At 37.8% G+C, this 14,136-nt stretch overlaps 1 protein-coding gene across 1 annotated transcript in view; it reads left to right on the top strand.

Annotated features, from left to right (window-relative positions):
* ROS1 (ROS proto-oncogene 1, receptor tyrosine kinase) overlaps positions 1-14,136 on the top strand; it is a 127,099-nt gene that overhangs the window by 13,470 nt on the left and 99,493 nt on the right. The window contains 8 exon segments of the mRNA XM_073219445.1: positions 1,620-1,743; positions 6,877-7,025; positions 7,668-7,806; positions 10,449-10,650; positions 11,288-11,364; positions 12,818-12,940; positions 13,080-13,261; positions 14,007-14,104. Of these exon segments, the coding sequence (XP_073075546.1) occupies positions 1,620-1,743; positions 6,877-7,025; positions 7,668-7,806; positions 10,449-10,650; positions 11,288-11,364; positions 12,818-12,940; positions 13,080-13,261; positions 14,007-14,104 (1,094 nt within the window).

Raw genomic sequence — 14,136 nt, 5'->3', positions numbered from 1 at the left:
TCTTAAATGTTCTCACCAAAAAAAGAAACGCTAATTTTGTGATGGGATAGAAGTGTCAGCTAACACTATGGGGGTAATCATTTGCAATACATAAATGTACCAAATCAACATGTTGTACACCTTAAGCTTATATATGTCAATTATATCTCAATACATCTGGAAAAAGTTCAAGCTTCACAAAAGTAAACAAAACAAAACAAAAATTTTAAACTCCTAGGTAGATCAGAATTTTATTAATGAATTTTCCCCTGAGAAAATGAAGGAGAAGCCGAGAATTTCTCTGATAGTCAGGACTAGCTATATTTCCAAATAAACATTATTCCATCTCCTTTCTTCTTTTTTAGTTTCATTTCTTGAAAACAAAAATTCCATGTTACATTATAATTTTGCTGCCACTTAGTACATTTATTCTTTGCAGTCAGTGAATGTGTTGAATGTATTTTACTGAAAACTGCAAAGAGGATGTGAAAAGTATACTAAACCCTCAAGTTTAATAATCCTGAGCCCAAAATAAGGTATTTAAATTAATCCTTTACTAGCAAATCCTGTTTTATCAGCTGCACTTCCTTTGAGTATGCAGATCAAACATAGGACAGCTAGTATTTGCAAATTACAGCCCTTCTCTACCTGGGATGTTGAGGACAAATGCATTGTCATGGTTTCCATCATTATCATGAGAAACAATAGCATGTTGTCTTAGGTACTATAATTATAAATTAAATGAGAGCAGGGAGACGGATATGATTGTGTTGTAGTTTTACAATGTGTGTCTTTTCCCCAAGTTTTTGTTTCCCCTCTGTAACTATGCTAATGAATCTGATAAGAGTTGCAGGAAATTTGTGTCTCAGTTACCAAAACATTTACTCTGTTTTTGGTTAATGAAATAAAATGTTAATCATCATTAGGTTTTTGTAGACCTTAAAATTTAGCATTGGTATTAAGACATCCATTAAACTGTTCAGTTAATGTAAAATTTAATAGTCTTTAAAAATTTTTTTTCAAAGAAAACATGGATATAAAAATAAATAGGCATCATTTTTGGCTCAAGTGTTAGGTTATTAGCTCACTAAACTAAACCTTTGACCAAGATGACAAACATATAATTGCATTTTGAGCTAGTGTTCTTTTCAAGCTGTGGTGTGTCACTATTAGAGGTTCATAAAATCAATTCAGTGGAAAAAAGAGACAATAAACAAAATGAAATAGAATAGAATAGAACATGGAAGATAGCATCACAGGAACAGGATTTCCTTTTGGGGAAAAAAATGTTCCAAAATTAGATTGTAGTGGTGATTACTCAATTTTGTGACTATACTAAAAACCACTGAACTGGTGCTTTAAGTGGGTAATTTTATGGTATGTGAACTATATCTCAATATAACTTCAAAAGGGAAAAAAAGTAAGCACTGTTTCAAGAATCTTTTTTCCTCCAATTGTATGTTTCTGAGTTGTTTTGTTAAATGTGTTTTGAAATTGGGGACATGGTCAAAAAAGTTTGAGAGGTACTGTTTGCTATCCCGTTTCTATCCCACTAGCAAACGAAGACTTCAAGTATTACTGTTGAAATAAATGATATACAAGAATACTTACATATCATGGATTCATATTTCGATATTTAGCTGAAGCTCAGCAGCAGCAGCAGAACAAAGGCTGCGCTGGCCGGCGGGCTGGCTTCTCAGCAGCGGGAATCCTGCGAGGTGGGCTGCCGCAGCGCTGAAGGTGCCTATGAAGAGGAAGTGCTGGGTAAGCAAGGTTGCCTCTGTTTCTGAAAATGATCTCCACTCCATGGGCCTGGGATTGGGTAGGACAAGGAACCACCTCTTAAGATATCTAGACTTCTACATCTCGGTATGTTACTATATATATCAATAAGTTCAAATTCAATTAATTTCAGGTTGGAAGCCATTGTGATAGAAACTCGGCAGGACTCTTCTTTCAGAGCAAAAGAGGGGAAACACTTCCTATGCCTGGTGTTTAGGACTTGAGATTTTTGTCCTAGTTCAGTGGGACTAAATATCTTTATGAGTGAGACAAATGTGAATCCTGAGCCGACTTTGTGTCAGGAAATATCACCGTTTTAATGAACTGAAAATATAGGAATATTTTATTTAATACACACTTCATTATTCAGTAGAGTTACTCAGTAGAGCATGCATTGCTCCCTGCAACGATCTGGGATAATAGCAGAATGTATAGAAACTATGCTTCTCAGTTTTGGATTTTGAGTTACGTAGGGGATTGGCTGTACATGTCCCCAGTTCCCTCGCCTGATTACAGAGCAGATTGGGTGTGTCTAAATGGCTTTGTCCAAGTGAGTTAATTCTTCAGTGGTTTCTGCAGTATTGACGACACTTGAATTTTAACACAACTATTTTATTCCAGAGCCTTTTCTTATCCACTCTGCTATGTATATCAGCCCAACCTCTGTTTCTTATTTAGTTAATTATTGTCTTGATATTCTAGAACAAATCTACTTTACCTCCATTTTTCCACATGCATCACCATGGCTTCAAAACTTATGTCTATGTTTAGCTATGAAATGCACATTTACTTGTTCTTATATAAATGGCTTCTTCTGCCCAATTCTCAGCTTATACCCTTCCCAGTGCTCCTGATTCTTCTGTCTTACTCTGCTGACAAATCCATCACTGAACTCCTCTTTAAGGTGTCAATCTTAAAAATAAAATAGCCAGTTATTTTACTAGCAATAAGAGTTTATCCAATGAATAGCAGAGGAATTGCAATTTGGGTAGGCAAGTAGGGAGAACAAAAGAGAGAAGCTTGCCTTTATAGAGGAAAGGAGGAAATTGGGGAGGGTTGATTTGACAAAAGGTCATTGGAGAAGAAGAGTTCAAGGTTGTGATGGTTTCTGATTAGTTAGTGCATTGCTGCTGAGGCAGAGAGAGAGCTTCCTTCCTTTTTTTTTTTTTATTAAAACAGGAGATGAAATTCCCATGTGAAAAATGTCCTCCCTGGTCAACATAATTCCTCACTCTTCCTTTTGGGTAGGTGGGCTGCAGCAAGTGTCACGTGGAATCACAGCACCCCCCCTCAGGGCTCTGACTCCACCTTAAGTGAGATTTCCTCTATTTTCACACAGGTATCCCACAGCATATTCCATTACATACTACTGAACATCTTACACTATAAAAGAAGGGAAAAGTGGAACTGTGCTTTGCTTGCATAGTTATAATAGCCAAAATAAACTGGAAAATAGGAGAATTAGCAGAGAAAGATTTTGCTAAACCTCTCTGTAGGCTAGACCCTCAGATTACAAAGACATTCTTTTTTCTGGGTCACGGAGTATTCTAGTAGTACAGACTTCAATAGGTCCAGATTGTTATCTATAATGATCAGTAATTGTGTCAACTTTTAACCAGAAATAGTGAGGTCATGGGAGTTTATATTTAACCATTTTAATCTCCTTTCAAAAAATTATACTTTCTCAAAAAGAGTAGTGATCCTTTTTCTATATAAGAAAGCTTATCCTTTTAAGATCAGGAACAAGAGAAAGATGTCTGCTTTTACTTCTGTCCAATATAGCATTAGAAGTCCTAGTCAGAGCAACTAGAAAAAAGGTAGAAAAGGCATCCAAATTTGAGAGGATAATTATCTCTGTTTACAGATAATATGATCTTATAAGTAGAAAGATACCAAAAACCTGTTAGAACTAATAAACGAATTCAGCAAAGTAGCAGGATACAAATTCAACATAAGAAACTCAGTTTCATTTCTATTCACTAACAATGAACAACCTGAAAAGGAAATTAAGAGAAAACAATTCTATTTAGAATAGCATCAAAAAAAATAAAATACTTGGGAATTAACGAAGGAGGTGAAAGACAAAATGAAAACTATAAAACATTTCTGAAGCAAATTAAAGAAGACATAAATAAATGGAAAGATATCCTATATTCATGGATTGAAAGCCTAAATATTGTTAAGATGTCAATACTAATGCAAAGCAATCTATATATTTAATGTAATCCCTGTCAAAATCCAAATGTGTTTTGCAGGAATAGAAAGGCCCACCCTAAAATTTATACCGAGTCTCAAAGGACCCCAATTCTTGAAAAGAAGGACAAAGCTGGAGGACTCACAGATTCTGATTTCAAACTTACTACAAAGGTATAGAAATAAAAACAGTGTAAACAGTGTAGTACTGGCATAAGGACAGACATCTGGACCAATGCACTAGAATAGGGAGTTCAGAAATGAATCCTTATATATGCAGCCAAATGATTTTTGACAAGGATGCCAAGACAGTTCAGTGGAGAAAAGACAATCATTTCAAGAAATGGTGCTGGGAAAACTATCATACAGATGAAAAAGAATGAACTTGGGCCCTTATAAAACATCATATACTAAATTAACTCAAAATGGATCTGTGACCTAAATATATGACCTAAAACTATAAAACATTTAGATGAAAACATAGGGCAAAAGCCTTACAGCACTGGATTTGGCAATGACTTAATTGGATGTGATGCCAAAGTCGCTGACAACAAAAGTAAAAATAGACAAATTGGACTGCTTTAAAATTAAAAATAATTATTTTTCAATAGACACTAGCAACAGAGTAAAAAGGCAACAACAGAATTGGAAAAAATATTTGCATTCATGTATCTGATTATGGATTAATACCCAGAATATATAGAGAAGTCCTAAAACTCAACAAAAAATCCAAACAATGTGATTCAAAATGGGCAAAAGACTTGAATAGACATTTCCCCAAAGAAGATATACAAATGGCCAATAAGCGCATGAAAAGATATTCAGCATCATTAAATCATTAAGGAAATGCAAATTACAGTGAAATACTACCTCATGTCCATGAGGATGGCTACACTAAAAAAAAGGAAAGGAAAATTGAAAGTGTTGAAAAGGACATGTAGGAATTGGAACTTGGGTACTAGTGGTGGAAATGTAAAACAATAGAGCATCTGTGGTAAACAGCACAGTGGTTACTCAAAAAATTAATGATGAATTACCATATAATCCAGCAGTGCTGCTTCTGGGTTGCGCTCAAAGACAGCAGGGTCTTGAGAGAGATGTATACACCCATGTAATACACACATATTGAATTCACAGTAGTTAAAATATGGAAGCGCTGCCCAAGTGTTCATTGGTGATGAACGGATAAGTAAAATTTGATGGAATGTTATTCTGCTTTAAAAAGGAGGGAAATTGTATGGCCCCAGAAGATGACTGGTTAGCCAGAGATGGGTAAGATTACTCAAGGGAGGAACAACCTAAGACAGGCACAGTCACAGGGGGGCCATCAGGTGAGAAATTGGGGATCAACAGTGGTGAGGCTTAGAACCTCACCCCCCCTGTTTTGAGAGAAATCTTCTGCATCTGTGGATGTTTTAATGCCTTTGCCTAGCTTGGATTAACACATAGTCTACAGGCACATACCTGATCATCTACATTTGCTCTCTTACAACACTAAACTATGTTTTCTACCTTTATCTTGCATCTACCTACCACTTCAGCATTTTATTAAAAATAAAAAAAATAATAATAATAAGGGAGAAATGTGGGATCCACATATAAATCAAGTATAAAAATCAAACAAATATTCATATTCGACCTGATTGTTTATAGTTCATAATGTGTGATCAAAACCGAAAGTTTCTGTGATGACTGCCCTTGTACTGTTCACCATTTAAGAACTTATTCACTATGTAAGAATTTGTTCACCATGTAAGAACTTGTTCATTATGCTTCAGAAGATTGGAGACTGGCGAGAATTAGGCTTGGGGTGGATTAATGATTGTGCATTGAGCATTGAGTCCTCTATACAGAATTTTTTTGTTGTTAACAACCATTTGATCAATAAATATGGGAGATGCCCTCTCAAAAAAAAAAAAAAGGAGGGAAATTCTGAGTATGCTGCAATATAGATGAACCTTGAGGACATTCTGCTAAGTGAAATAAGTCAGTCACAAAAAGCCAAACACTGTTTGGTCCCACTCACAGGAGGTACATGTATTCAAAATCATAGAGACAGAAAGTAGAATGGTGTTTTCCAGAGACTTGGGGGAGGAGGTATGCGGAGTTAATGTTTAATGGGTAGATGTTCAGTTTTTCAAGATGAAGAATTCTGGAGACAGATGGTGGTGGTGGTTGCACAGCAGTGTGAATGTACTTAGTACCTCTGAACTGTACACTTAAAAATGGTTATGATAGAAATTTTATTCACAATAAGAAAAGGGGAACAACAAAACTGAAGCATTAAGTTAGTCACAATTTTGGAAAATAGAAAAATTTCAATGTGGTACCAATCATTCATAAGTCTACCCCTTGTTCAGTGTCTAGGAAGTAGCACCATTAAATGTGTTGCCAGTTGCAATGTCACTAATCTCTAGAAGTTATGAAATAGTTTGTAAAATAAAACAATTGACTATAAAATCCTTCAGAGTAAAGATAGTTACTTGCACATATAAAAATAATTTATTGACAAGATGACCAATAACAACGAAATTATAGTGTAAATTTTCAAAAGTGTCTTGGGATACATGTCCTGGGACAAAGGGTGATTCTGCTGTGCTCCAAACATGCTCTGGGCACCCACCCCTCCTGCCTACAAGGAAGTGGTAACATGACAGACAACTGGACAGTCCCAGAACACTCCGTGTTGCTTGCCTGTAAAGAAGAAGACTATCTTCAAAGATAACAGTGAATTTTTTGGGGAAAATAAGATGCCAGACTGAATGACTGATTTTAAAATATAAGCCAACTGAATGTAAATTTGGGTGAATTACTGTGGCACGATGTAACGAGAAACCTGAGGACACTAGATGAAACAGGCTCCCTCTCTCCTGTTCTGACAGACAGGAGTGCACTGTGTGTGAAACCTTGTTTTCTCTCCAGAAAATGCAGGTCTCCCCACTGCACCCTTTGCTTCTTCCATTGGAAGCCATGGTGTGACATTACGATGGAAGGCTGCCAACGTCTCTGGAGTAAAGTACATCATTCAGTGGAAATATGCACGGCTTCCTGGAAGCTGGACATACACTGAGGTAGAGAACCTTCCTGGGTATCTAAACACAGACTGCCAATTCACTACATACAATTATAGGCATAGAGACATTCTAATAGAGAAAATTCAAACATAAAATGAGTGGTCAGATCAGATGAACTTTAATCTCTGCCACTCTGTAATACATTGATGCTAAAACCTTTATTTTTGAGGACACTGTATTATTGGACATATGTACTGTTCCCTCAGTGCAGTATCCCATAACCAAGCTCTCATACCATTGAGCACTATCTTCCCATCTCACCTAAAATGATTCCAACTAGGATGGAGGGCAGGAAGGTCACCCAAAACTGTCACTTTTAGGAAAACATGGGCAAGGTCAGAGAAAAATAATCCCCAAACAGCAAGTATATCACCATAGAAAATTAAAATTAAGTCTTGAGGTAAATGCCAAGTTATTGAATTCATAATTTTTTAATTTTGAAGGAAAGCCTTTCTGTGTGATTTGTGCAGACTGGTGTCTGGACCGCTCAGCCTTAAGCTCCAGGGCCCTGCTACACCTGAGGTGGCCAGTGCTGGATCACCCTCCATCCAAAAGATCTTCGAACTGCCCTGTGCTCTTTAGGCACACTGTACGGTGGTGATTCTGTAAATGCTGGTTTTTGGTCTCTTGTGGTTGTAGGCCGTGTCCAAGCTCTCATATGTGGTAGAGCCCCTGCATCCTTTCACGGAATATAATTTTCGAGTGGTCTGGATCTTCACAGCTCAGCTGCAACTGCATTCTTCCCCAGGTCCCAGTTACAGGACTCATCCCTATGGAGGTATGGTGTGCACGTATTGCTTATGAAATAGGGAAATTGTTCCAAACTTTGGCTTAGTTGGTTTTTATTTTAAATAATAAAATGAACCTAATTCTTTATTAGTTGATCCATTCAACAATTGAGTACCTATCTGTGCCAAATACTGTTCTTGGGGCTGACTTTGCCTCTGTGAGCAAAACAAAAACCCCTGCTCCTATGGAACTCACATTTTGGTCAGGGAGAAATACTCTAAGTAGTAAACATAATAAATAAGGAACATATATTGTTCTTGGGAAGGTGCTGTGTGCTTGGCAAGAGGAACATTTTGAGCAGGGGGCTTGGAAATGGGGAGTCAGAGGGAAGGAGAGGCAGGCTGCAGTATTAAGTAAGGTAGTCAGAATGAGCCTAAAAAGCAGAGAAGTAACTGCTTCACATCCTCCTTCAAAAGTTAATTTGGTAACTGTGTAGGACTTATTGAGGGAGTGACAGAGGCTGGATAGGACAGAGATAGAGAGACCAGCTAGGAGGTTATTATAATCTTTTACCATTTTATCAGACTTTTAAAAAAGTACTTAGATTGGAGCTTACTCTGATTTCTTCTTTTGAAGGTGTGACTCACACACCAGGAAAAGGACTCAAGCTGAGAGCATTTTCGGGAGGAGAATGCCTGGGACAGGCAGTGGAGGAGGCTTGTCTGGTGCCCTCAACCTCAGAGCTAGTTGCATGGACTTAGGACTTACTCCAGGCCAGATGTTAGCTGTCCCCACCCCTCAGTTCTGGGGACTCGCTGTGCGCAGAGACCCTCGGATGGAATGGGGCCCTGGACCTGAGCACAGCTGGAGAGCTGGTGAAGCTGGTTGAGGCATTTCCCTCTGTCCTGCTCAGTTCCCTCTTACTGCTTATCAGATTTTAGTGTATGTGTGGCCACCTCTGCTGATTATTTCCTGAGTATCCTTAGAACCTCAGATCATGGCCCAGGGCCATGTTTGACATATTCCAATCAGAGAAGAATACATAGACCCTTCTGTTTTCAAAGCAATGCCTCCTGTACTCTACTGATGCTGGAACATTTTCCAGTGCTGGAGAGATACCATGGTCCATGGTTAGTGAAATAAAAATAATGAAGAAGATATTAGATTAAAAAAATTATTTCTGGACCTTTCTCCTGGATATGCAAGCCCACATATGCTGTGGGTGTCCCAGGTCTACCCTGGGTGTCCTTTCCATGGAGAGCACCTCATGCTCCAATTCTCTCTCACTTTTCTAGCCACATCAAAACTTATAAACATCCATTTTGTGTTCCATTACCTCATGGCCTTTTCTCTTTTAGATATGGGAAATATATGAGTTTAGATGGCATTATTGCCTTTTAAATGGGGCCTTTATGAAGATAATTTCTTACTCAAGTGGAGTAGTTATCAGGTGAGGAGCACCTTGCCTAACCAGAGCAGCCTTTCAGGGAGGACTTTTGTGGGGGAGATGTGGGCAATAATCACAGCTCACCATGTAGATGGAATCCAACTTGCTTGAAGTGGAGCAGTCATGTCCGAACATTGACCATAATGAGTTTGGTTTTTGATACCCTGATTCTAATTAGTGGGAGATGATTCCTACTTCTCTGTTCACCCAGGTGACTGAGTGCACGGAGCAGAGGAATGACACAAGGCTGTTTGTGTTTGCCAAAGATTAGTCTGAAGTGGGGAAGAGTTGTAGTTGAGAAAGGCTGAGGGATAGATTAAGAGGCCTTGTTCAAACTCATCCACTGTGACTACTGAACTGATTTCTCCCAATTCTCAGGAGTCAGGGATGAGGCAGAGCATTTGTCAAAAGCGTTCAGAGGGAGAAGTCTATTCAGAAACAAAATGACATCAAAGTACGCCTGTCTGTGGAAAGAGGAAATAAGAGAGTGTGGTTTCAGGGGTTGGAACATATGAAAAACAGACCTGGATGGAAGATAGGCTGTTAGGTCATTTGTTTTCCTTTGTTTTTTTGCCACTTCAAATCTTAATTAATCACTGCATGCTCCCGTCATCCTTCACAGGGGAAGACGTGCTACTAAAGCACAGTGACACTGGATCCCCAGGAACTTGGCAGCTGGGGGGAGGCAAGGTACAGTCTGGGTCTGCCCAGCTTTAGCCAATGAAAGCAAAGCAGACTGGTCTAATTCAGGCTTATCTGAACCCGATCTTCAGCTGGCACTGGTCAGGCCATGGCACTCCAGCCGGTGAGAAGGCCCAGGAATTACTTCTTTCAACTCATGTTAATTATTGACTCCCATTTTGTTACAGATTCTCTTGTCTTTCCTAACCTGGTTCTATCTCACGTTTCAACTCACTTATGTCTCTGGAAATTTTTAATGACTTTTTTTCTAGAATACTTACCCTATTGGAATGCTTCCACATTTAATTTTATCTCATAAATTAGAAGTGAGGAAAATAACATTCAAAAGAGTCCCTTAGAAAAGGAGCTAACCGGTATCATTTAGGAATCAAAAGTTTGCAGCTCATAGAATCTTACCACCTTCTCTCTATCACTTATTTAGAATATTAATAAAAAAGCTTCATTTATGCTAGGTTTTCAACAAACAAGATGTTTTTCCTATCCTATTTACATTTTTTCCATGTATATTTTTCTGTTTACTATGTCACCATTATCTCTTCCAGTTCCTGAAACTGCTCCTTTCATTAGAAATATCGAGAGCTCAAGTCCCGACACAGTGGAAGTCAGTTGGGATCCACCCCAATTCCCAGGTGGACCTATTTTGGGTTATAACTTAAGGCTAATCAGCAAAAATCAAAAATTAGATTCAGGGACACAGAGAACCAGTTTCCAGTTTTACTCCACTCTGCCGAACACCACCTACAGGTAAGAATTAAGTGGTGCAAGGAAAAGGTACCCACAACGGCTGCAGGCATGAGAATTACTTAAGAAATATGATTTAAAAATGGTTTAAATGTATTTTGAGAAATCCCAGTGTCTTTGTGTTGCTGGGATGAAGTTATTGTGGTTTTCCTCAAGTTTATATGTTAATTAGATTGCATCATCCTAAGCAAAGTCATTCTTAAGTGTTTCTATTATATTCAGAGGATATTTATAAATATGAGCTGATAAAGACATCATAAATACCATTTCTTCATTTAATCCAACAAGAAGAAAGTAGGGAGGTGATATTCTGTTAATGATATTTTTTATTAACCATCAGGAGGATTATTTTATTATTGTTAACTTTTCTGGCATTTACTAAGTCCTCTTTAAATTAGGGTGGGAATGGGGGTCATGTAGATAGCAGAGTTCAGCTTTTGACCTCTGTGACCCCGAACTGTTCTATGGGGAATGCAAACAAGGATGTGATTGATGGTCATTTTAGTGCTTGACAGGGCACTATGTGACCAAATACATTCATTGCCACATGTTACTTTAAGAAACATGGTTGCTTCTATTTTTATCTCACGTTCACAGTATGCCATGTAAAACACATCTCTTCAAATTGTTTTTGGAATAGGTTTTCTATTGCAGCAGTAAATGAAGCTGGTGAGGGGCTGGAAGCAGAATCTAGTATTACCACTTCATCCCCAGCAGGTATGGCCCAGAGGGGTTCCATCTGTTACATGGGAACTGAGGGTGTAGCAAGGGTGAGTTCAGATCTTGAAGGTATAAGGTCATCAGGTGGTTTCAAGACCCCAACTCTTCTGCCCAAACAGGCACTCACTGTTTTTTGGGTTCTTGGTAAGCTTTCAGTTTTAAGTGAATCCCCATATTTAACAAATGAAAGTAAATTGTTAAGCCAAAGGTTTTCACATTAGAATTTAGGAATTTAAAAATTAGAATGACAAAATTTAGGGATAAAAAAAAATGGCCTCAAGCAAACCCTTGGTTTCAGTTGAAATTGCTAGTGATTATGACTAACCTTTACATAGTAGGGGATATGAACAACCTTTCTGCCCTCACTGTATTATTTTATGTATCACCATTTAATATATATCATATATCTTTTTCTTCCAGTCTCCTTCAGGTTTTTAAATATGTCTGGATGTAATAATTTGCACTATAGCATTCTGAATATTCAATCTACCAAATTCTTTTTTGTTATTATTTTACAAGTGCCTTTTTTTTTGACTTTGGCAATTTAATAATTGCCTTGAGTGACTGAATAATTATGGCACAATGCTAATGTGAGCAAAATAAATGAACATGCTTTCCAAGGAACACCAGAAATATGTTGGGGAAACTAGTAAAGATCCACACAGAGATTCAGCATTCAGGAAGTCTGTTCTATTTTCACCAGAAACCCATTTGGTGACTTAATCTCCTCCTGCCCCAGTCTGCACATGCCTGTGCCAGTATGTACTCAATGTCATCTCTCACCAGCCTTCGGTGTTTTCTGCTGTTAGGAGACTCCAGGAAAGGAGAGGTATTTTTGTCATTCAAGAAGCATGTGCAAAGGGCGAGTGAAATATAGAGCAGGCTTAGGTTGTTACTGTGATCATTGCGTAACATTCATTAATTGCCCTGAAAGTTGCACAGTGTGTCAGCCTCCAGCTGAGCAGGGCACCAGGCAGAGCTCAGCAGGCCTCAAATCTCAGTCCTCCAGGGCTTTTCTCCTGCTCCAAGGAAAAGACAGTGGAAGACAAAATGGAGACAACCAATGACTCTCTGTATGTGTGTCACAACCCACTCTGGCCTGGGCTGTACCACCTCCACCAAGCAGTCAGGTTCTCACAACTAAGGATAAGGAACTGAGCTCCTTCCGGGGTGGGGCTGTTGAGAATGGTGATGCTTCATATGATGTTATTTTGGGGCATTTAGGGACATTAAGGGGCATATTCACATAAATCCTACATTTTTGGCCCTGTACTTCCTACCTCTACTCACTGAATCATGTGATTATACCACAGTTGAAATGCCCCAGTGCCTTCAGAGAAAATCTGGCCTGCTTCTTTCAAGTGCTAGCTTGTTTTGAAGGGTGTTATTAATCTTTTTTGTTTCAATGTGCATGTGGTTGGTCTATCTGTAAGTCATGATGTTGTTTTAGTTCAAGAAGAGGAAAAATGGCTCTTTTTATCCAGAAAAACTTCTCTAAGAAAGAGATCTTTAAAACATTTAGTAGACGAAGCACAGTGCCTTCAGTCAGATGCTATACACCATAATATTACAGGTAAGTATAATAGAAATGTGCCATAGTAAAAAGATTCAGGTTGACATCTATTTAACCTCTTTATTAAAAATTAAACAAATAAATTCTGTTTCTCAAGTTTTTAAAATGTGTTTATACATGTATCTTTTGGCTTTTCTAGGAATATCAGTTGATGTCCACCAGCAAGTTATTTATTTTTCTGAACTCTTATATGGGGTCAAGGAGGTTGCTAACATGTCTAATATGTCTGGTCTAAGAATTTTTTACAGAGGTTCAGGATTAATTTCTTCCATCTCCATAGACTGGCTTTATCAGAGAATGTATTTCATCATGGATGGACTGGTTAGTCTGAGAATTTAAAGTGAATAACGAGATATTGCTTATTCATGTGCATAATTAAGTAATTTTATAAGTACAGATAATTCTTTCTTTAATTCAATAAATACTCATTGAGTATTTATTATGTTTGAGACACTAGATTAGCAAAGAATCATAGATCTGTTCTATATGGGAGTCTAGACTTTACATAGTACTAGTCATGACCTCACATTAAATCATCTTTGTGAATTTTCAAATCCGTGAGTTTATACTACTGATAATTCATCATCCATAGAATAATGGTGGTACCTGTGTTATTATGAGGTAAAACTGCCAATCATGATCAAAATCAGCTGCAAACATTTTGAATTACATAATAACCAGGGGTAACTTTAGTAGGTTTCTGAAAATACAGTATTACCAAACCTTTGAGGAGACACAGTCTTGACATATTTCAAGTTTCCTTCCTTGAAAAGGACAGGCTTCTCTCAGTCACTATTGCTGGAAAACCATTAGCGTAGATACAGCTTAAATACTCAAAAAGGATGAATGCCTCCACAAGCCAGGAAATTAGGTGCTGAATTTCATTGATGCTGATAGGATATAAATTTAGGGTAAAGGACATAAAACTGACTTTTAAGGGCTTTTTTATGTTTTTGAAATGTACTCAGCACAATTCTAAGCACAGAACAGATACTCAAGAAATCATCATTGGCCAAATTGAATACAGACAGAAACGAATCCTCCTGATGTGTTTTTGACTCTCTAGGTATGTCTCTGTGATTTAGAGAACTGCTCAAACATTGAGGAAATTACTACTCCCTCAATTATTGCACCCTGAATAGTTGTGGCTGACTCATACAATGGGTAAGTTATTAGCCTTGTAAATATGAATTCTT

The sequence above is a fragment of the Manis javanica genome, chromosome 13 (genome assembly GCF_040802235.1).
Source record: "Manis javanica isolate MJ-LG chromosome 13, MJ_LKY, whole genome shotgun sequence".
Lineage (NCBI taxonomy): Eukaryota > Metazoa > Chordata > Mammalia > Pholidota > Manidae > Manis > Manis javanica.
The sequence above is the reverse complement of the archived record's forward strand: the minus strand, read 5'-3'. Positions and strand labels throughout refer to the sequence as shown.